General features: G+C 38.2%; 1 protein-coding gene across 1 annotated transcript in view; it reads left to right on the forward strand.

The window, feature by feature from the left end:
* Positions 1-21,579, forward strand: part of wwox (WW domain containing oxidoreductase) — a 164,510-nt gene that overhangs the window by 27,670 nt on the left and 115,261 nt on the right. The window contains exon 6 of the mRNA XM_079449691.1: positions 10,797-10,885. Coding sequence (XP_079305817.1) covers positions 10,797-10,885 — 89 coding nt within the window. The remainder of the gene's footprint in view (positions 1-10,796; positions 10,886-21,579) is intronic.

Raw genomic sequence — 21,579 nt, forward strand, 5'->3', positions numbered from 1 at the left:
GCCTACTTTTCACGTACAGTAATACTGTAATGATAGCTGTGAGAAGCAAGCAATGCTGAGTTGCGAATCATTTCAATCTATAACACACCCAATTTACACAGAAAAGCGGCATGTTTAATCCCTGGTTAACATGGATTGCAGGTGGTTAGTGAAGAGGTTGCAGGCTTTTGTGTTAAAATATCTTGTTTACTTTCTCTACTTAACAAGTAGAGAAACAAAAGCACAGAGCTTTGTAGTGTCATAGATAAATTACCCAGAGTTCCCGCGCATGCTGCTGTATAATAATGTGTTCATGCATACTTGTTATTTGTCTTACGTTTATGTTTATCTCGTTGTTCTTCAAGTATAATCCAGGTCATGATTATGTATCATTAGCATCTTAAAATTATTATTTACTTTGACTATTTTTGTTTAGAATGAGATGACATGTTCACAAAGTCCGTTACACTTCAGTTTCAAACATTCAGATTTTATATAAATGTATATATTTTATAATAATTTAACCAGGACAATGAATGTCAATGGACTACATTTTCACGTTATAGGCACATTTCATCTTCTTCCAAACTGAAAGATAAATGTGTGCGCAGGGTATCGGGGGAATCAGAAATGTTTCTTATTCTTAAGTTAAATGAATCTATATTTACCCACATTTGACGTAATGTATTAATAAATAAATGCAGCTAATGTTGGCGTGTGGAGTTTCCAGTGAAGCTCAGAGCTTCTGCTGTGCACACTCAGCGTTTAACACTATACAGTGCACTTCTCTCTTACTGTGCCCTTGAAGAGATGAGCACCTGCTTCTCATAAAATTCTTCATCACTCTCTTCCATGTATGCTCTCTTTCTTTTCCTTTCTGTTTCTCTCTCTCTCTCTCTCTCTGGTCTTTTTTTCTCTGAAACTCGGCCATCTGTCTAATTGTTCACGTCCGTTGCTTTAATGCTTTTACATGGCTTCTCCCTCCTCTTTCCAGGCAATAAACTTTATTTTCTTCGAGACTTTAATCTGCGTATTATAGTTGTAACCCTTATATGTTTGGATGCGTATGAATTTATTTAAGTAAATCTCGAGTATAAATAAATAATACATCCGATTTAATCACATGAATCTGAATATCCAGGTATCCAACATATCTAACTCTAAAAAATAAATATACATTTGAATTTATAAATAAAAAGATGTTTTACTGATGTATACTCTTTCAGTTTTGACTGTATAGAAATAGGTGTGATTCACTGGCCGTGGCAAACAATTCCTGTTTCATTTGTATGGTGTGTTTATCCCAGGACATATTTGTTTTTGCTCTGTGCTCATACGAGTACTCAATCTGTGTCTTTATACCTCCTGATTACCATCGTACCGTATCACATGACTGAAGAATGGATCCATTGCATCCTTAATGAAAAAACATATTTGTCTCTATGACCGTTTACTTCGGGGACCCCCAACGCTGCGTCAAATTTAGTCCTCCCAGCTCACTCTGGCTTTCTTCTCATCCGGCGCGTGATAAATCTGCGGGCGCTCCGCTGGGGCAACGCGGGCTGAGGAATAACCCTCCAGAGCTCATGTGCCGACGCTTTAAAAAATAAACCTGTTTGTTGCATCTCCATCATACATTTATCAAATCATTTCGGAGCAACGTTTCGGCATCCGCCGGCTCCCGCCAACCCAATTTATCTCCTTCTAAACAAGACCGTAGCTAAACAAGGAGCAGGTGTCGTCAGTCACTGAAGCGTCTCAGAATTCTCCCACTTCCTGCCATCGCTTTTTCCGGCGTCCACATTATATCCCGTTTGTTTTTTACTGCTTCGTAATGGTTTATAGCCTATAAACTACATATATAAAAGAGTTTGATGTCGCTGGGTGGCTAAAATACGTTGAGAGCCCTTTTCTGTCCCTAAACTGGGGAGTCAGCTGAATCTGAACCATTTCCTGCTATCAGGGCCTCAATTTTCACATGCATCAGGCATATATCAAATATAAGCCCTTAGCAAAGGAGATTTTGGTGGAATGATACAGTTGATTCAAAAGTGTCATGTGACATGTAGACGTTATGACATTGTACGTCATGTACTTTGGGTTGAAAGGACAGCATTGCTATGAAACATACATCAGACACGATGAACAGATGACAACTGCAGAATGTTTTCGGGTGGCGTCACCCATTTTTAGTACAGACTGCACTGGGTGTGTTTGCATGTACGACAGAAATCTTTGTATCTTTTGATTGTTGAAACATAAAATGATGTCCACACTAGTGGTGTCATTTTAATTCCTTCAGTGTTTTTATTCGTTTTTATTCAGTGGTCCATTCTGCATGTTACATACGAAAGCATTTTGTGTCATGTAATTTTATCCAATGGAAATTTATTTCGATGTTCAATCCAAAAAGAACAGGGATCGTAGAGCAAATTATTATGATTTTTTTTAAATTAAAATACATAAAAAAAATGTTTTACTAACAGCATATAAAGATTATTTGAAATGAATGGGATTAATTGTGCCATGTCGCAATTTACTTCATCTCACAAGATTTTGTATATATTTTGCAAGGTGGTGAATTTTTTTTTAATTAATATTCTGCGATGGGAATCGTACAAAAACATGTGATTATTCGAAAAAGGTAATACTGAAGCCCCTCCCCTAAACCTACCTGTTACCAGAGCCATTGAGAGAAAGAGAGTCGTGTCAAGTTCGTTGACTCCAATGGTATAGTTTTTTCAAAGGAATGCAAAGGTCCTACTAATGCATGGAGCTGCGGCTAAACAGACCAATTGACCCTTCGGTTGTCGTGACCCTCTCTCTCTCTCTTGAGGCTCTGCCTCTTATTATAGCGCAAAATCAAACTTTGCAAAAACACACACAATGGTAAGAATTTATACAAATGAACCACCTCGTAAGTTATACGTTTAAAGTTATGAATGAAATTGTTTCTTTACGTTTTTTCCAAGTGAATCTGAATATTGATTTAGAAAAATAGAGGGTGTGGCTTGTTTTTAACCCCTAGGAATTAGGAATTCGATCAAGAAATGTTATAGGGGAGGGGTTAATAAATGTTGTGGCAAATCTGTCCAACTGCCGTCATTAGACAGCACACAACTAGCATCTTACACTGACAGTAAAAATAAACAATAGTTTTGATTTCATGAGGACTTTAATATTATTAAGATAATGCCTGTGAACACATTTACTCTTTCATACTTGCTCTGGCACACATCCGATAGTTCATTGGGTGAGTATGTGCTGTGAGATTTGACAAGGTCTCCATCAAACACAGTTTTACATTGATGAATGATGTTTGGGGATGTTGGGTCATTTTTTGTGACAGGTTGTGTGGCTCTGGGCTACATTGCCATCGATTGCTTGAGCTCCTTATAGATTTGACAGGGACACGGCTATACAGCGTGATAGTTCAACTTTGAGCTGGTTGTGCAAATGTTGCAGACTCAATATCACCACCTGGACAATTACTAACCGGACAATTAGTAATAAAACTCTTGCTCTTCTCCTGAGCGGGGCACTTAACCTCAAGTTGCTCCTGTGGGATTGTATGAGCAATTAGTGTACTGTAAGTATATTTGCATTTGTCTTGTAGATGATAAGTGACTGAGTGTGTGTTTATAATATCAGCTAATGGATAACAGTGGCTGTTTTTTGTGTGCTTGTTTGTAATGGATATTCACACATAGACAAGGCAAGAGCTTTCCAAACTTGCAAGCTCCGCTTGGATTGGCATACTTTTGAAGAATATAGCAGAGTGATTGTATTGGGGAATAAATGTGTTTGACCAATAGGTTCCTTGTTTTTCAGGAAATTGACAGCACAGTATTCAATCATTTATAAAGTGTTTTTTCCAAGTTAACAAGCACTTTTTAATACTTTTTATCGGTAAGATATTTGCAAAACCCAGTGACAAACATTAAGTGTGACCTAATAATAATGATTTATAATAATGAGGTTTCCGAAGGCTTGAAATGGCTTGAGAATAATCATTTACAGAACTGCCAAGCAAGTGCTATTGAGAAGATTATGAACGTTGACGTTTAAAGCAGAGATAACATGCTATTTTATGCATTCTGACTTCTTTAAACTGTTAAACGTACTGGCTTAAAAAAAACAAGTTGCTCAATTCACTCCACCAGGGTTCTTACAGGTTTCGGAACATGGATTCCCATTTTGTAACAAGGGTTCTTAGTCCCTTATTTGACAATTTTCCCGGAAAAGCACGCCCACACATCATCCACCAAGCGAAAGCGCATGCCACCGTGTCAATCAGCCAGCGTGAGAAAGAGCACGCCCATCAATGCCGCTTCACTCGGCTGACCGAAGTTTAGCTATGAATGTTTATTCACTACATTTCTGTGATCAATGTTATATAAACGGTGGATGTAACACTGGATTTGGAGATTGTTTGAAACTGATCGATGTTGGCGTCCCAGTGCTAAAAGATGCCGTAGTTGAACCGCACGTGATAAGTCAAACTAAGTCATGTGTCTGTGTTTTGTTGGTTATCGTCGTGTACATGCATAATGTAAACAACACAAACCTGCAGTGAATCAATGCTATGATGTATTGTGTGCTCATGCTGTAGTTCCAACCCCCTTGGACGCCTCCAGGCGCTCGTGTTTTTCCCGAAATAATCGTACAGCTGTATCTGTATTTTATAAATTTGATCAAACTAAATACTCCCGAAGATACGAAGTATGCAATACTACTCTATAGGTACTCAAGATTAATATGAGATTGGCAGAAACTGCGTGTGTTATCTCATCTTTAAAGATTTTGCCAGTTCTCTTTGGCTTAAAGAAGTCAGAGCTGACATCATTTTCCAACAGTTTGGCTCTGCGAGACTACCTTGTGTCAGACTTGAACAGTCTGTTAACCAACACCACCACACATCAAAACTTCCTGTTTAGGTTTGATGTCTGTCCAAATCATTTAGTCATCAGTCTTCACATCTGTCATATTGTGTGTTTAGCAGCAGCTGTTCTTTCCTGTCTTTCGATGTTCGCACGCAATACACCTGCCAAACACGGCTATATGAGCCTGACACGCAATAACTCACACAACCGCCTCCGATTCACTCCACATCTCATCCTTTTAAATGGACGCTGATCTTTACTCATCTGTTCTGTACACTCGGTACTGTTCACCAGCCATCAGTTATATTTACAATTCACTGTAATCAAAGTTAAAATGTTGTTTTTTTCTGTCAACTATCTATATTTAGTTCCTATGTACTAGTAAACATTGATACGCATATGTGTGGAGGTTTAAATAGATGGATGACTTTGAATATAGACTGTAATCTGCAAACAGACATTCAGATCTTTATAAAACAATTATCCATTTGCTCCGACAGCGGTTTCTCTCGTGTGTGTGTGTGGCTTTTGGCTGTGTTTCAGAGTAAAGACGGGCTGTCTATGTTTGGCTTTTATCGCATAATCACACAGCTCCAGGTCTGCAGGCACACAGGCTAAACCTGATTTAGATAAATACGACCTGTAAGATGCTGTAGCTCTGTGCTCCTGACAAACAGCCTGTCTGTAAGAGCGAAGAGTTCGTGTGCGGTCCTGTTTGCCTTTTCACGCTGGGGCAGATGTTTTTAAAACCTGGAAATCCAACACTGTAAAACCTGCTTTTATTAAATAACTGTGATAGTTTGTTTTAAGGATTTTAGACAAGGGTGTATTAGATATTTAGAAATATAGATTTGAAATGAAGAGTTATGGCCTGATCAGACAGAACGCGTCTTTTGCTGTTAGACGTGCCAATTTTGAATTGTTTTCAGTTGGCAGGGTTTTTGCAGCCTGCTGTGCCTCGTGTTTTTGGCGGAGCGTCAAAGCGCCTGAAGTTGATAAAAACTCAACTCTGAGCTTGAAAAGCACTTGACGTCATGCTCCTTTTTTCCCATTGTCCAATCGAATGGATGGCGGGCCTTCCGATGTGGTAACAGAACTTTACAGTTGCTTGAATCGTCCATAGACTGTAATGATGAAGGAGAAACTTGCGTTGGCTGACGCGGGTTAACTGAGGAAGGTCAATGCAATCGCCCTCTGCTTGTACCTTTTTAAAGTTTCTGATAATATGACAGTTAACAGCAACTAGAGCGGTCGCGCTATAATCCTTGACTGACAGCACAGCTGTTTCTGTGATTACCTAGCAAACTTAAAAAAAATCCTGAAGCGGAGCATCAACACGTTTTTGAACAGAAAAGCTGTGATGTGTGATGGCCCTCTTACAGTAGCATGAAAATGTTATAGTAACTGAATGGTTCATAAATAAACAAACATCCTTTGAGCTTTGAATATTATCATATAGGTTTATGTAACTTGATCAAACAGGAGTGAATGTTTTAGAGTTCGATAAAGCAGTACATATTCTTGTGTTAGTTTTCCTTCCACCAATTTAATACTAATACTACTATTTTTGATTACATAAATTTGACCAAATATACTACATACTAAAAATATCACTTTCTGATGGATGATTAATTCACTTTCCAGAAAGTCGTAATATTATAAGACAGGATGGAAAGTGATAGAACTTGATTACAAATCGCGACGGTTTTTGGCATTTTTCCAAGCAAATTTCAATATTTCTTCACACATCATTATTTAAGAGATCATTGCATAGCACATCTGTGCAAGTACATTACCATACAATTTATTGAGTACATTACCATAAATAAAGCATACTTAGAATGACCCAAATAATGTCTGCATCTACAAAAGCCAAAAATTGCCTTAAGGCTTAGGAAGTAGTTATTATAATAAGCCTATTTTAAAGTCCCCGTGAACCGGAAGTTGCCATCATTTTTACTTCAGTTTTCTGACGATTTCTGAGTGAATGGAATCTCAAAAGAGAATAAATATTAGGCGTGGCTTGTTTTTTTCACTGCGATAGATTGGAAGTAACAACCGTTGCATTTTGAAATGGAATTTACAGCAGACTGACAGTTGGAGGGGAGGAGTTTATAGATGCTCCGCCCAAGCCGTCTAACATGCATCATTTAAGATGTAAAGTCACTGGAGAGCGGAGGTGCATTTTCAGATTTTCACTGATGATTATGAGGGCACATCATTTTTAAAAAGAGAATAACCCACATTGACAATTTACAATAAACACTGTAATATTTCATTAAAAAATAGGAGTTGTAATTTTGATTACACTGGGACTTTAAGAATAACAGAATAAGAAAAGTGGAGGTATCTAAATGTAGCATGTACAATATACACTAACATTTACAAGTTTACAGTCAGTTACTCTTAAGTTATTCATATTTTCCCACATTTTAGAATAATATTAAACACACATAAACCAAATGTAACTGTGGAAGTCGTGACTAAAGAAATCTTCAGTGTATTCAGTTATTTGTCAAAAAGTTGTAGAAAATGTGCTCATGTCATTTTTATCAAGCAGCTTCTTTAATTCTAACCAGATGCATTTTAAAAAGTATTTAAAGAGTGTACATATATTCCGCGCTCCTTGACTCTATTTTCTTTATTATTTTGTCCGCATCAATCATTTCATATCCTTTTACATTTTTATTTTTACGAATAAAGAAAGTAACTCTCTACAAAACTAATTTCAAACATCCAGACATATGCTTTCGCAAAAAAACATTTAACATCACGAAACAATCCAAATGACATGAAACCTTTATACGATATTTTTAAAGTTACATTTTCATTTTGTAATGAAAGAAAATAACACGCATTGTTCTTCATAAAGCTCATTTCAAACATCCAGACATACTGTATGCCTTCACATTTAAAACGTGTAAGGTCATGAAAACATTTCTGTCAAGTGACAAGATGTTTTATGTCAAATATAACCTGGCTATGCCTCCAAGTATGCATCGGTGCTATTCCACTTAAGCTTGTGCTTACAAGTTTTATGTTTGAGTCATCAACTGATAATTTTGATGGGTCAACACAACTTCCACTTAATATTATACTGATGGTCTTTAATAACCAAGTGTCCTAATTTTTTGTTGTTGATAATGCTGAAACGCATGTCTCCAGGTATTAGTCAAGCCCCATTGGACAGTAATAATCTGATAAAAAAGGGATGTTGAAGAGTTATTGTATATCTTGCAGTTTGCTATCGAGGGCGTATGACAAGACCAGACATGATTGCTCTGTTGGTGTAGTGCGCGAGCGTCCTGGACGGTCTACGGCACTAATTGCGCAGAGGCTGATTATCAATTGTAAGTGGTTGGTGGACGTGCGTTTGATAGGAGAAATGCTGATGCGGTGCTTTTCCTGTTAACCTGGTGGTGCGCTGTACATGGCATAATTAAATTGCCCCATGTCTCCTAACCCCACTGTAATATTAGCAGAGTTTATACAGTCATTCATCAAAAATTCCCTCATCAGAGGCTGCGTACAGGACTAGCGGAACCTGCTAACTTAGCACACAGCTGTTTGTGGCCAGAAAGTAAATGAAACGGAGCCGAGATGTTCTTTATCAGCGCATTGCTGTGCTGCTCTGCTAGTAATAAGTAAAAAGTTTGTCATTCTGAAAGGTATGAATTTTCTAATATTACGTACAACAGCATGAATGTGAGGGATATTGCTTTTGCTGTATATTATACAGTGAGTCGCATTTTGGGGGTAAGGAAATAGTTTTTGTAAGTACATTAAATTACATTTGTTTCAAATCTTTTTTTTATGTTCAACATTAAGCTTGTAATGTTTATTATTATTGTTTGAAGCGTTCGTTTCCAAAATGAGAAAGAAAATCAAAAATCCTTTTTTTATTACGTTACCGTGTTTTATTGTGTTAGTTAGCTGTATGTTTTGAGTCAGTATGGCTTGATCAAAACAAACCAACCGCAGTGTGATTGATATTCATTGAAATGCACAATAAAACAAACATTTATAAACACGTTTTTATATTATTTAGTTGAAGTTTAGTTTCTTGTTTTCATAATAATTTTAGTACTTTAAATTTTTATAAGTTTATTGCACGTTCCAGATTTTTAGTTAAAATTTTATTTCATTTTAATTAGCAGAAATGTTTCAATAGTTTTAATATAGTTTCAATAGTTTAGCAAACTCTAAACTTAAAATAACATTGCGACCCATGTAAAGAAAAGTACATAAAGTAACCTGCAGTTTGAACCTTCAAACAGAGATGGCGATAGAGAGGGAAGAGTTATGGAAGTTTTCAGCCCCGCTGTTTACCCCGCTATCTGCTTAGCATGATTTTCGTCCCGACCCCACGGATCCCGCTAAATATAGATCACGTTTCCAGATCTCACATTAAAATACTCCATAACAAATATAAAATACACTATACAAAACATATCAAGTATTTTTTCCGTCTTGTCAATATACAAAATTGTTTGTACATTTTAATGCCAATAAAGTACACAAAATCTCACAGAGAAAATTTTATTAAATACATCTTTCACTCAAACTTTAAGCAAAATATGAATAAACGAAACCCGTTGGCTTATACTGTAGCTAGTTAGTGCAAAATAACATCCATGCAGGAAATGTCCTGATGACCGTCTTCCCTCTAAAAAACAGAGACGCTCTCTCTCTCTTCTCTAAGGTGCACTCGACGACCTGCCTGCTCTGTCTGGGGGCTGACGCATGCAAATTTAAACTTATAACGGAGCAAGAACGGGTCCACACGTGCAGCACATGCATAACACAGTCCTCTGTTCAGGCCCTACATGTGGTCAGTAAGACGGATGTGGGGAATGGGCACCCGTCCAAAGACCCGCTCCCGTCCATAGTTCCAGAGTTTCCGACCGCTACCGTCTTTTATCCAAGAAATGTAATCCCGCGCCGCAAGAATCCGTTTCGGGAATGCAGACCTCTAACACAGACTTTATCTCAGGCAGTTAACCAAAAACCCATTATAAAAACCCAATAGACTTTGGGACGATGAAACCGGAAGTGCTTAAAAGCAAACTCGCTTCTGAGTTTCACATAAAAAAAATATGTCATCCCTGCGGTACTATAGTTGTTGTGAGATGCTCAAACGTTCATAAAACGTGCTTTTTGCCAGAGACGGATCAGGGTGATTCAAACAATCCCAGTGTCATTGTGCTAAATAAACCAGGTTGTCTAACTGTTCCACGAGTTGATTTATACAAAAGAGGTCCACATTTCATTTATTTAAGCGTAAACAGAAACATGTGTAAAACGGAATTGTGCAACTCTGCCGTTGCTTCATGTATACTCTAACACCACTGAATTCCCACAGACCTTACCTCAGTGAAACTTCAGCTGACCTCTGACCAGCGAAGCCGTGATCCTTCCTTTGTTGAGTGATTTATGTGTCTTCCTTAATATCGATCTTGTTCTGGTATGATCAAAGGTGCACCTAAAAGCCAGCACTGAGAGAGGCCATTACTGTGGATTTGGCTTTGCTCATACATTATTTATCTCCTTCAGCCTGTTCTATATGCCATTATGGACATTATGAATGAAGGAAGCCACTGCCTCACCGTTTACTTAGTGTAAGCACAGGATGCACAGAGGAAAGATCGGATACAGGCAGCGCGGAGGGTCATAAAAATGCCATAAAGAGGATATTGAGATGCTCCGCAGCCAGCCAATGTGCAACATTCCCTATTGGAAATGCAGCTCTGATTTAGGGAAAGCGAGATGAGGCTGTTTTTCACAGTGTCCGTGAGATATAGCCGAGGCTTTCGGGGGGGATGTGCTGGGCCTTGGCTTTCAGTTTGTCAGCCGTGTGATAATGATGGATGCAGTTTGTACCAACATCTTGACTTGTTTCTCTCTTTTTACAGTTTTCTTTTCTTTTCTCACTAGAGCAAAGCTCGCGTCGAAGCCATGACCCTGGATCTGGCCTCTCTGAGGAGTGTTCGAGAATTTGCACAGGCCTTCAAAGCCAGGAAACTGTGAGTAAAACCGTGTACAAGCTCAGAATTTGTATGCGATGTCATCGCACCTGTTTTGATGGCTTGGTCAACACGAGCCGTATTCCAGACCCCTTTCTCAATAAATTCAGTTGAATAAAAATAGAACAAATGATCTAAAATGGGCACACGAAATAAGGTCAAATGTATTAACAATATCATAAAATAGTTAATTTAATCATATAAAATAATAAGCCGACAAATAAAAGAATAAAATCCTTAAAAATCATTAAATGAAATACAATAATATTACCACATCTTCTACGCGCACACTCACAGCTAGTGAATGACACCAATCTTTAAAAGTGTGATTTTGTGACGCATCTCAAGCTTGTTACTCCATCGCAGAGGCCATACGGAAACTCTGGGCCTTTATCTAAAGCTTTCTGTACACTCGCCCAACCCCACCCCCGCGCGGGCTCCATTACTGAACTATCACATCAGAAAAGGGGCCAAAAGGTCTTCCCTCTTTCATTGTGACCCTCCGTCCCTCTCTGTGGTCAATAAATAAGTATCCAAACCTTGGCTATAACTCCATCAATCTCAAAGCCACAGATTGGTAAGTCCTTCACAGTCTCCTAGTTAAATCAATTACTGTCCCGGCTTACAGGAAGCCAGCTGAGCAACACCGACATACTCTCTCGAAGAGAGTCTGAACAAAATGATCAAATGAATGTATAGATTGTATATGTATGCATTTATATACGTCAACGTCAATAGTTTGTATGGTTATGTTCGTATTTATCATGCAATGTTTATGTAAGTTTACATTGTACTGTTACTAATGTTTTTCTGGCTGGTTTATGAATGAATAAAACGCTTAGTGGATTCGAGCATGGCGCTCGCAACGCCAAGGTCATTGGTTTGATCCAAGGGGATTGCACATAAAAAACAAATGCATGGTACAATGCGATGTAAGTCACTTTGGATAAAAGCGTCCGCCAAATGCATATATGTATATTATACACAAAAAATGACTTGAGATGTTTTTTTAAATAAACATATTTGAATATATAACACTTTTTAAGTATTTGATAATATAGTACTGATACATATTACTATCATGTTACATAATGTTGTTTATTATGGTTAAAGAAAACGTGTTTCTCGTATGTCCTCTATTATCATATCAGTAGTGTTTTTATCTGTAAACATTCATTAGTTTTGTGATGGTGAGCTGTAGCGATCAGTAATGAGGCTAATGAGGTATAATTATGATTTAATATAGACGTGTCTAGAGTGTTTTGTCTTCGCAGCGAGGACGTGCCGTTACACATGAGCTGTGAAAGACATATTGGAACTTACCGGACTGTAGTTTTCAGGAGAGAAGTGTGTTGTGCCAGAATGCATTTTTTAAACGTGACTTTTTACGTTAACGTTCAAATGAATATTATTATTATGCAATCCCTAACTTTTATTTCTATATCGCCGTTTCTGTTTGAAACATAAAATTGCAGTTCAGCTTTACGAAGATGGACATTGACATTACGTGTGACATCATACCCCACAGCAAATAACTCCTAAATCATTATTAAAAGCTTGTTGTTGTGAATTGAGGATGTGTAAGGCCACAGTTTTTGACATTACTGTGCTGTTTGTGTACTAACTCAACAGATTGTTGCTTACTGCACGTTTAGCCAAAAGTTACAAATTGCAGCTTTAAAACCCACTAATGTTATGAATAAACAACAATATTTTCTTCACTTAAAAGTAATGAAAGCAACAATTACGTATTGAATTTCACTTCACTTTAGTTCTCGTTTTAAACCTTCATCAGGTTCTTAAATCTTGGTTCCGGTCCATTATTCCTCGTTCATGGATCTATTTTCTTGTAATGCGCGCAGCACAGCTTCGTCCTTCACAGTTCCATCAGCCCACAATCCATATCTAGTGAGTTACAGTAACAGTGGTGACGTCCTGCCCGCACGGGGATGCAGAGATACCGCTGGTGTCCCCAGGCCCTCGAGGGGCTGCAGGACTCATCTGGCCCCTGGCCGGCCCCGAGGCACGGCAGCAGCTTGGTCAGCAGCCAGACCCCTGGAGGTGACCCCCACCCTGTCCCTGTGCCAAACCCCTACCCCCTACATCAATGAGCGTTACTTTCTCAAATGCGTGTCCTTCCTCTCACTGGTTTATGTAAAATGTGTTCGTTGAGCATTAATTGTGAATATGAGATCGCACAATACATTGCAGATGTGACTCACTTTTGCGTTCGCCGTTAGCATGTTGCTAAGCTAAAACTGCTATAGATTGAATTTTTAATGAAATAAATGAGTCCTTCGAAACGAAATTGCTGTGTGTTAGGATACATAGACTTGTTGGATTTTTTTTAGTCAGACTCCGGGGTCGCATTCACATATATTCTGTATTGCGGTGTGTGTGCTTCTTTGTCGAGGCTGACTGGTTAAAGTGACTGTTCAGTCTTGTGCAAATCGCTCTTTGTTCTCAACTCTCCAAAACATCACGGCCGGTCAGCTCATAATGGAAGCTGATAGGCTTTAATAAGAAAGAGAGATTAACCCATTAGTTCAGTGCCGTTCAGGACCCAAATCATTTATTTGGCCCAGTGACCCACAGTCAACTTCACATTAAACTAGACACTGTGTCTGAACAAAGTAAAGGCCTACCACCCTACAGGACCTGATGCTTGTGGACTTCAGAAAAGAGCTTAAGGGATGGGTATAACTTAGCTGGTCAGGAGGTATACATCCAGTTTACAGCTAATTCGCGGTCAGAGTTCACCAAACTTGAACTTTGCTACGCAGCGAAATGCGAAATATCATTGGACGTCCTTGTGTTTCCCGTCTGTCGCATTCGCAATGCATATGAATGGAAGTCGATGGAGGGAAAAGTCAAGTGTGACCGCGGCATGAGTCTTGTTTATTTACCGAACAATGTTTGGCATTTTACATTTCTTTTTGAACATTCGTTGCAAGAGTCAAACTATCACACGTGACCTCAACTAATCGCATAAAGGTTTCTTCCACATCGGTAGCACAAACTCTGTGGGTGGAATTACTTGCCAGCATTGCACACTTTTGGTTTGGGGTTTGCGGCCTGATCTCATGGGAATTCATGGGAACTATTTTACAAGGAGGCTAATTCATATAAAATCCTACGATCGAAATTCATAAGAATTCAAAACCATCCAGTAACTGGACGAAAACAGATCGTATTTAAATGTACAAATCAACAAATTCATTGAAGTTTAGCAACCTAGTACAATATTTATTCATTGCAGCGACATTGTGTTGCGTTTTTTTCGGATCACCCAAAATGAGCCTGCACTGTTAAAATATTTAATTTTTTACAAAAGGGAAATTGTGACAATAACTCTCGAGAGAACGTTTTGTTATCAGTATACTGAACTGTTTGTTTATATTTTACTAAACCCTTGTTGACAGAGTTTAAACATCAGAAAAATATCAGACTATGTATGAATTTTCTATTTTATAAAGGGGAAATGAACATGCCTTATGGATGGGGGAAAAAAAAGCAAACTTTGTAGGATTTCTGTGAATATATGACTCTTTATAAACTGTAAACCCGAATCATTTGGAAAACAAAATTGTGGTTATCAGTTGCGTCAAATCTTTTGCGCTGTGATGTTCCCAATTTTAAGTAAGCAAAACTATCAAGTTTTGAGTTTGTTTTACTCATGCATGTTAATTCCTTTTAATTTTTAACATTTAGTTTCATTTATTTTATATTTACAGTTAAATAAAAGAAAGGTCTAAGACATCCTAAACATTCCAGCTACATCAACAATTAACAAACAGCCTTAACAGAGTGTGCTGTAACACGCACGACCGAAGCGTAAGCTCCAATCTTCTGAACGATTTCACAAATTTGGTAAATTAAAAATCAAAGATAAATGAACATTCATCATTGACATTCATCATTTTCCCTTTCTAAAAACTCACAAGATAACACTTTATTTCAAAATGTACTCTCCTAATGCAGTCTCACGCAAAGCACGCTGGGAACTTAAATTCATTCTCAAATCATCTTGAATTAACTTGTTTAAATTAAGTTAAACTAACTCAAAAGTAAGAATTAGTTACAGGAACTCAAGTATTTTTTTAATATTAAGTTAAGTTTATACTACTTTAACTATTTAATTACTGTGTTCATTTTCATGTGCACATTTATGAGGAATATGTACTGTACCTTTATGGATGTGACAATGGCACCTGCTTATGGAAAATCAAGCAAATGCTTAAAAATCTTGAAGAGAAACCTCACTGTTGATATCTGTGCTGTTAGTATATTAAAACATATTTGTTTCATGGTAAGGTTGACATTGTCACGGAATTGCCCAGAACTAGACTACACGTTGACAGCGGTGTAAAACAACACGCACAAGCATGTCATTTAACTTTACATTTTTTTATATTATTATGCTATTACCGTTTTTAGGAATGTTTTTTGTGTATTACTAATCTTATGCACATGTCAGGTTCCTGAATATTGTGTTATATACAATATCTTAACACAGTGGGGCATTTTCCCTGACAAGGATTAGCCTAAACCAGGACTAATCTCCTAGGACTCCTTTTTTAGGATATTGAAATAGTTTCAAAAAACATCTTTTACAAAATATGACGTTGTGCATCTTGAGAGAAAATAATTTAAAGATCTCGCTAGGATTAAGCCCTGTCCTGGAAACCACTCACAACCACAATTGGTTTGTGATGATTTCCAGATTTCCGGATGATCATCACATCCCTCCCATTGGCTAAATGACCTTTGATGACCTCATCAGCTCTCAGAGCTCAAGCCAGAACCTTGAGTCAAACACACCTTATGTCCATGTTCACACACACACCTTGTGCACGTAACCCCAGAGCGTGATCGCATCCAAGCCAGTGAGGGAGTGAATGAATGAATATCTTCTCTCTCCCCTGCCAAGGTTGTATTTCTTCATTAGCTATTCCCAGGATGTGTGTGTGTGTATGTGTGTGTGTCCCAGAGGAGGTGGAGTAGATTAATTCTCATCAGAATGGAGAGGTGCTCAGGTGTGAATGGCAGCAGGCAGCTGGTGAGACCACGCCACGCCTTCCTGTTTCTCTTTCTATCGAGATGTCTGCAGGCGCTCCGAACACACATCGGCGCTTAATTCAATCCCAGTTCTTTACTTTTTTGTGCTCTATCTTTTCTTTTGTAGTCATTTGTAAACCCCATCCCCTCACTCATGTATTACCTCTCTGTGTCGTGTTCTCTTTGTGCTTCGCCTTCTGTATGAGCAGGTAGACACAGGGACGGTATTACCATGTAGATATCATTCTTTTGTTCATGTCAGGTACTGCGGCGTTAAATTTACTCCGTCACACAACATATGCCGCAGATCCAAGATGACAATGTTTAATATGTGATTATGTTTGATTGCGATTGTGGACTATTGATCGTTTTTGGACGACATTTCCTGACACTAGGCTTATTTGTAACAAGAGCAAAAGTAGTGCAAATCAGTGACGATAACTGCCGGTGAAACCACACCAAACTGTTTGTGCGTGGCATTATTTTCTTTCTTTAAGACAGGTTCTTATAGACCACTTTGGAAGAACTTCCTGTTTGAGTTTTTCGACACTGCACAAACAAAATACAACAGAAAGTTTATAGCGAATCCATATGATAAACGAATATCGTTAAGATTTATTGTGTAAGACTTAAAAAATGTAATAAAAAATGAAACGAGTAGTGCTAGAGTTTACATCTTGCGAAGTGGTCTATACAAAGTAAAACAGTTAGTCAGTCACATGCTGTAATGCAACACAATAGCAGTATAAACAATAGGACCGTAAAACACAATCGTTCGGCAATTTGTATTTGTTGTACTAAGTAGCTAAATTCTATAAATTTGTACGATCTAATCTGCATGTTTGATTTGCTTTCAGATTACATTACTACTTTTTTGTGCTTTCGTGCAAAATCTACATCATGAGAATTGATACAATTAAGCTACCTTGTAGTGTATAAAACTTTTACAATAAAGATTTAATTGGTTTAAGGCAAAAAAATGGTTACATTTGAAAAAAAAAACATTATTAGGCTAACAATGGTTTACTGCACAAACTAACAATGGTTTGCTTTGTTTTACCATATTTGTAGTAAACCGTAGCGACCACATTTTCAACACGGTTCGACTCCTGATATTACTGTTACCATACTATTATGATATTATTAATATTGTACCATTATTATGTATTTTAATAATTATTACAATCTTAATTAAGTTACAGCTTTAATAGGAGGGAGGTGTTTATATGAGTGCACATACACACACTTACACATACTGTAGGAGGGAATGGGCTCCTCATAGAAAATACGTTGTTCAGTAGGGCGTTTGATAAGACCTGTCACAAGTAGATGGCCACTGTACTTACATGACTAGAAAGTAGCAGCCTGGGGGTGTTATCAAGATGACCACTGAGTAAAATGACTTTCCTTAAAGAGACTTTGATGTGTATCAAACACACATCCATTCATACGCAATCGCTTTCATATCACTTTTTAATGTGTGGCTTGTTTGTAACCGCTACGTCTATGGCTAGCGGCGATAGCTTCTATATGTTACGCCGACTAGGCTAAAGATATCATCATTTGTATGCCCATTTGGAGTGCTCATATGTCAAGAAAAACAAAGGTCAAACAAAAGGTGGTAATAAGGGGAAATTAATCATTACGCTATGACAAACTGTTGACTAAATTTAAAGAACATGTTCACGGTAAGACAGAAAAAAGTAAGATGCAATAGACCTTTGCTTGCACTTGATACACAGGATGCTTTGTTTAATTTTCACACGGCTGTTAGCCCGACGTCCCTTTGGTAATGACACAGTTTTGGGTGGCGTTGTTTGTTGTTAGCACGTAGCGCGCTACACGGTTTACAGCGTGTGTGTCCATTTTAAAGCATCGTTCTGTTAGCCTCACATTTTCTCTGCGGCCCATAAACGCGGCCCCTTAATGACGGCCAGTCAGAGTGGAGGAGGACAAAAGCAATCATTCTTTTATGGCTGGAGATTATTCTCAGGTCAAAGGTCGTGCCCTGGGGGTTCTTTAAAGTAAGTATGGAGCGTTATTCTTCCCTGTTCGGTCGTTACCGCCCCCGCTCGCCATGATGCGCAAATTGCACATTTGTGGAAGACCCCCCTGATCGCATTAATAAGTTTAAAGGGAGTTTTTACATTATGTGGTCTAAGCTATTAAAACCATTTGTTAGCTTTTTGCTTATTAGGACACGCCTGGCGGGAGGCCGTCTCTGAACGATCGTGCGCTATGAGCGAGAGTTGTTAAATCATAGGACACAACAGCAGGATTATCATACAAACAACAACTCTCCTTCCCACAGAGACCCATTTCCAAATCGACCAGAGAAATTAAATTTTGGGATAGAGAGATTTTGTTTAAGAAAGAAATTATCTCAGTTTGCCTCATAAGAAGGCTTGTTATGGCCTACCGTGGCTTAAAATATCTCCACTGCATCATCTAGGGTATCCTTCCCTTTTCTCTCGGCAGAGTAACAACAGACCAGAGCTTAATCTTACAATTCACAAAGAAAATGTGTCTGGTGTTTGTTTGCCCATGCAGTGCATGTGTGTCAGGCTATTGTATAAGGTGTGTCTCATTTTTAGGTTCTGACCCGTTGCTTTTCAGTTGTTCTGGATTGTTTTGGTGTGTTGTTTGGTTGGTTGTTTATTTGCTAAAGAGTCCAAGAGTTCTGGCCTCTTGACATGGATCAAGTCCTGGATCCCCAAGCCTACACCTATACTATTTTGTTTTATCGTATTGTATTGTATTGTGTTTTGGTTTGCTGTTTATTGTTGTTGAGTTGTGTTGTTTTATTATTTTATTTTGAAAGAAATAGCTCTGAAAATTCTGCAGTCATTTACAAAAGTAATTGGCTAAATTTCAAACCATTAATAAACCCATGCGTACAGAACCCAAATAAAAAATGGCGACACACTAGTAACCCGAATCCACGAGAGTGAACGCAAAACGTCTTCAGTAATAATGTCCGTGTATGTCATCAGATTTGTTGCAGGCTATGTATACATGAGTTGAACAAATATTAGATTTTACTTAGAAAATTAAGTTATAATAATGATTCTTTAGTGATCATACACCGCAAAACAAGGTTTCATTGCTAAGAAAAAATATCCTATTTTGTGTTTCGCAGAAGAAAGTCGTACACGTTTAGAGCAGCATGGGTGCATAAATGATAGCAGAATTTTCCTTTTTGGGTGAACGACTTCTTTGCGAAACGTCTGGCACATCCCCTGAAGCCTGAAGAACAGGGTGGCAGTACCCCTTGATTTTCCTGCCCGATACCGGAGTCTTCCTGTCTTCCAGAGCGCCCATGGGACACGTTTTCTTCCGCTCGCCAGCGATCACAGACATGTTCCTCTTCCATTACACGGTTTCAAAGCCGAGCATGAAAGTCATAAAGTTTAATGGTGTTCTCTCAGGTACAATCACTCCCTCTTTTTGAGTCCACGCTTCATTAAGTTCTACAGAGATCTGCGCGCGTGTGTGTGTGTGAGCGGCAGGATTCGCGCCCATGACTGTGAGATTGTCAGTCAGAGGAGGAGAGTAGATCTGTTTCCTCCACAGATGTTTCCAGCGAATCGTGTTCTCCAGCGGGAGATGAAGTGCTCTCATGGGTCCTGGAGCATCTTGCTGCCCTTTGGGCAATCGTGAGCTGTGCGGAGCGCTCGTGTGTGCTTTATTGTGAGAGATTGTGTTTGATACCATCTGATGTAGGTTTAGCATTTTTGACACTGGGTCTGTTTTCAGTAATCGATTACATATTCCTGCAGTTGTTAAGGATTTAAGTTGTTTTGAGATGAGACATTGGCATTTTAGGCTTTGTGAATTATTGGGCCATGGATTTTTTCTGTCTATAAACATTTATGTTTTGTAATTGATTCCAATAATATCTAGATCTGTTGTGTTGTTGTGTGTTGTTGTGTTGTGGTGTGCTTTGTTTTGTTTTTCATTTTGTATCATTTTTTTGTTTTGGTTTTGTTTTTTGTTTTTGTTTTGTTTTGTTTTGTTTTTGTTTTTGGTTTGGGTTGGGTTGATTTGTTTTGTTTTGTTTTGATTTGTGTTGTTTTGTTTAATGTTTTGCTAAAATGTTTTTGTTTTGTTTGTTTCATGTTTCATTTGGTTTCATTAAGTTTCGTTTGGTTTCATTTTTCAAACACCAACATTCTATAACCTTATTGACATTGATCTAACAAACGGCAAAAGAGGTTTCACACCGCATCCTTACCAGACGCGACGCAATAAGATTCCTGCCGTAAGCAATTTGTTTGTCCATACCGAACGCGAAAAAGGGGCGGGGCACAACAGTCAATCACAAAACACAGCCAATCAGTACAGTATTTCTCTGTCCACGCTGCAGCTGAAGAGTGCACATCCAGAGAGATGCGTCCTGTTCTCATGACTTCATTGATTCCTTTTATCGCGTGTCGCAGCGCCGCGTTGCTTCGCGTTTGGTAAGGACACGGTGTCCCATTGACTATCCATAGTATTTTTTCTTTGCTGTGGAAAAGTATTTCATATTTATTCTCAATGAGAATATAGAATGTTGCCGTTTGGTGACGATTGTTGGTTTTGGAGCGTGTAAGATCAGTGTGAATTAGCCTTTAGACATCAAGCCAGTAGTTGTCAAATAATGCGCACATATATAAAATAAATAACGTGCTGCTTGTCCTTTTGTGTTTCAAATGTCAGTAACCACAACATGATCTTTACAGTGCTGGTTAAGCAACTGCGTGTTTCTATTAGAAGCGTATGGTGTAACAGTGGCCCCTGTTCATTTCCCATGATCCTCTACTTTTCCACTGATGCACGCTGCAGCGTTCCGCGCAGTACCTGAAGGGAAAAATGAAGTGTACTTTTTTTTAATGTCATAGAGAAGACTCATTAAAGCAGGGCATAACAATTCCTCCATTAATTTTCCAGCAACCAGTTTTTAATTAATAGTGCAGGCAGTGTTAAATATGGAGTACACAAATTGCCCGTGGGCTTCGTAATTAATTCTAATGGAAGAAATTAAAAATTGGTGGGGTGGATTCAGATTATTCTATCGACTACGGTCGTGGTTTCAGGACCACTGAAGCGACTCTGTCAAAGAAAAGGATCTTACGTGGACTTTGCAGAAATCTCTGACCTTTCTCTTGCTGATGGATGGATGTTTGGCCAGACTGACCTTGGAAAAGATTTGATGGGATGTTTGAAAATTCATTGAGCTTTTATTGAGTTTAGTTCAACTTGAATTCAATTGGTTTTATTTGAAGTAAATGTTTTTATTTTAGTTTTATTTAGCACCATTGTTTAGTTGATTTACAGGTTTTTTTTACATATTTTTGAGACGTTTGCTCACTTGTTATTCTTCTTTGTGTAAGTCCTATTTGCTAGTTTTCATTGTACAGAGCTAACATTTTTTTTGTACAAAAAGAGCACACTACAAAAAAGGGAAATAAAAATATAGGCACTTATGCTGGGTTCACACCAAACGCAAACAATCGCTTTCCACGCTCTTTATTACTCGCGGGAAACGTTTGTTTTCGCGTGAGTGACATGATCTTACAAATATTTTCAACCATTTTAAACCAACGAGATTGACGCTTGTCTTTACATTGACTTTGTTTGTAATTTACTCACGCAAA

This window comes from Barbatula barbatula (genome assembly GCF_947034865.1).
Source record: "Barbatula barbatula genome assembly, chromosome: 25".
NCBI classification, from domain to species: Eukaryota; Metazoa; Chordata; class Actinopteri; order Cypriniformes; family Nemacheilidae; genus Barbatula; species Barbatula barbatula.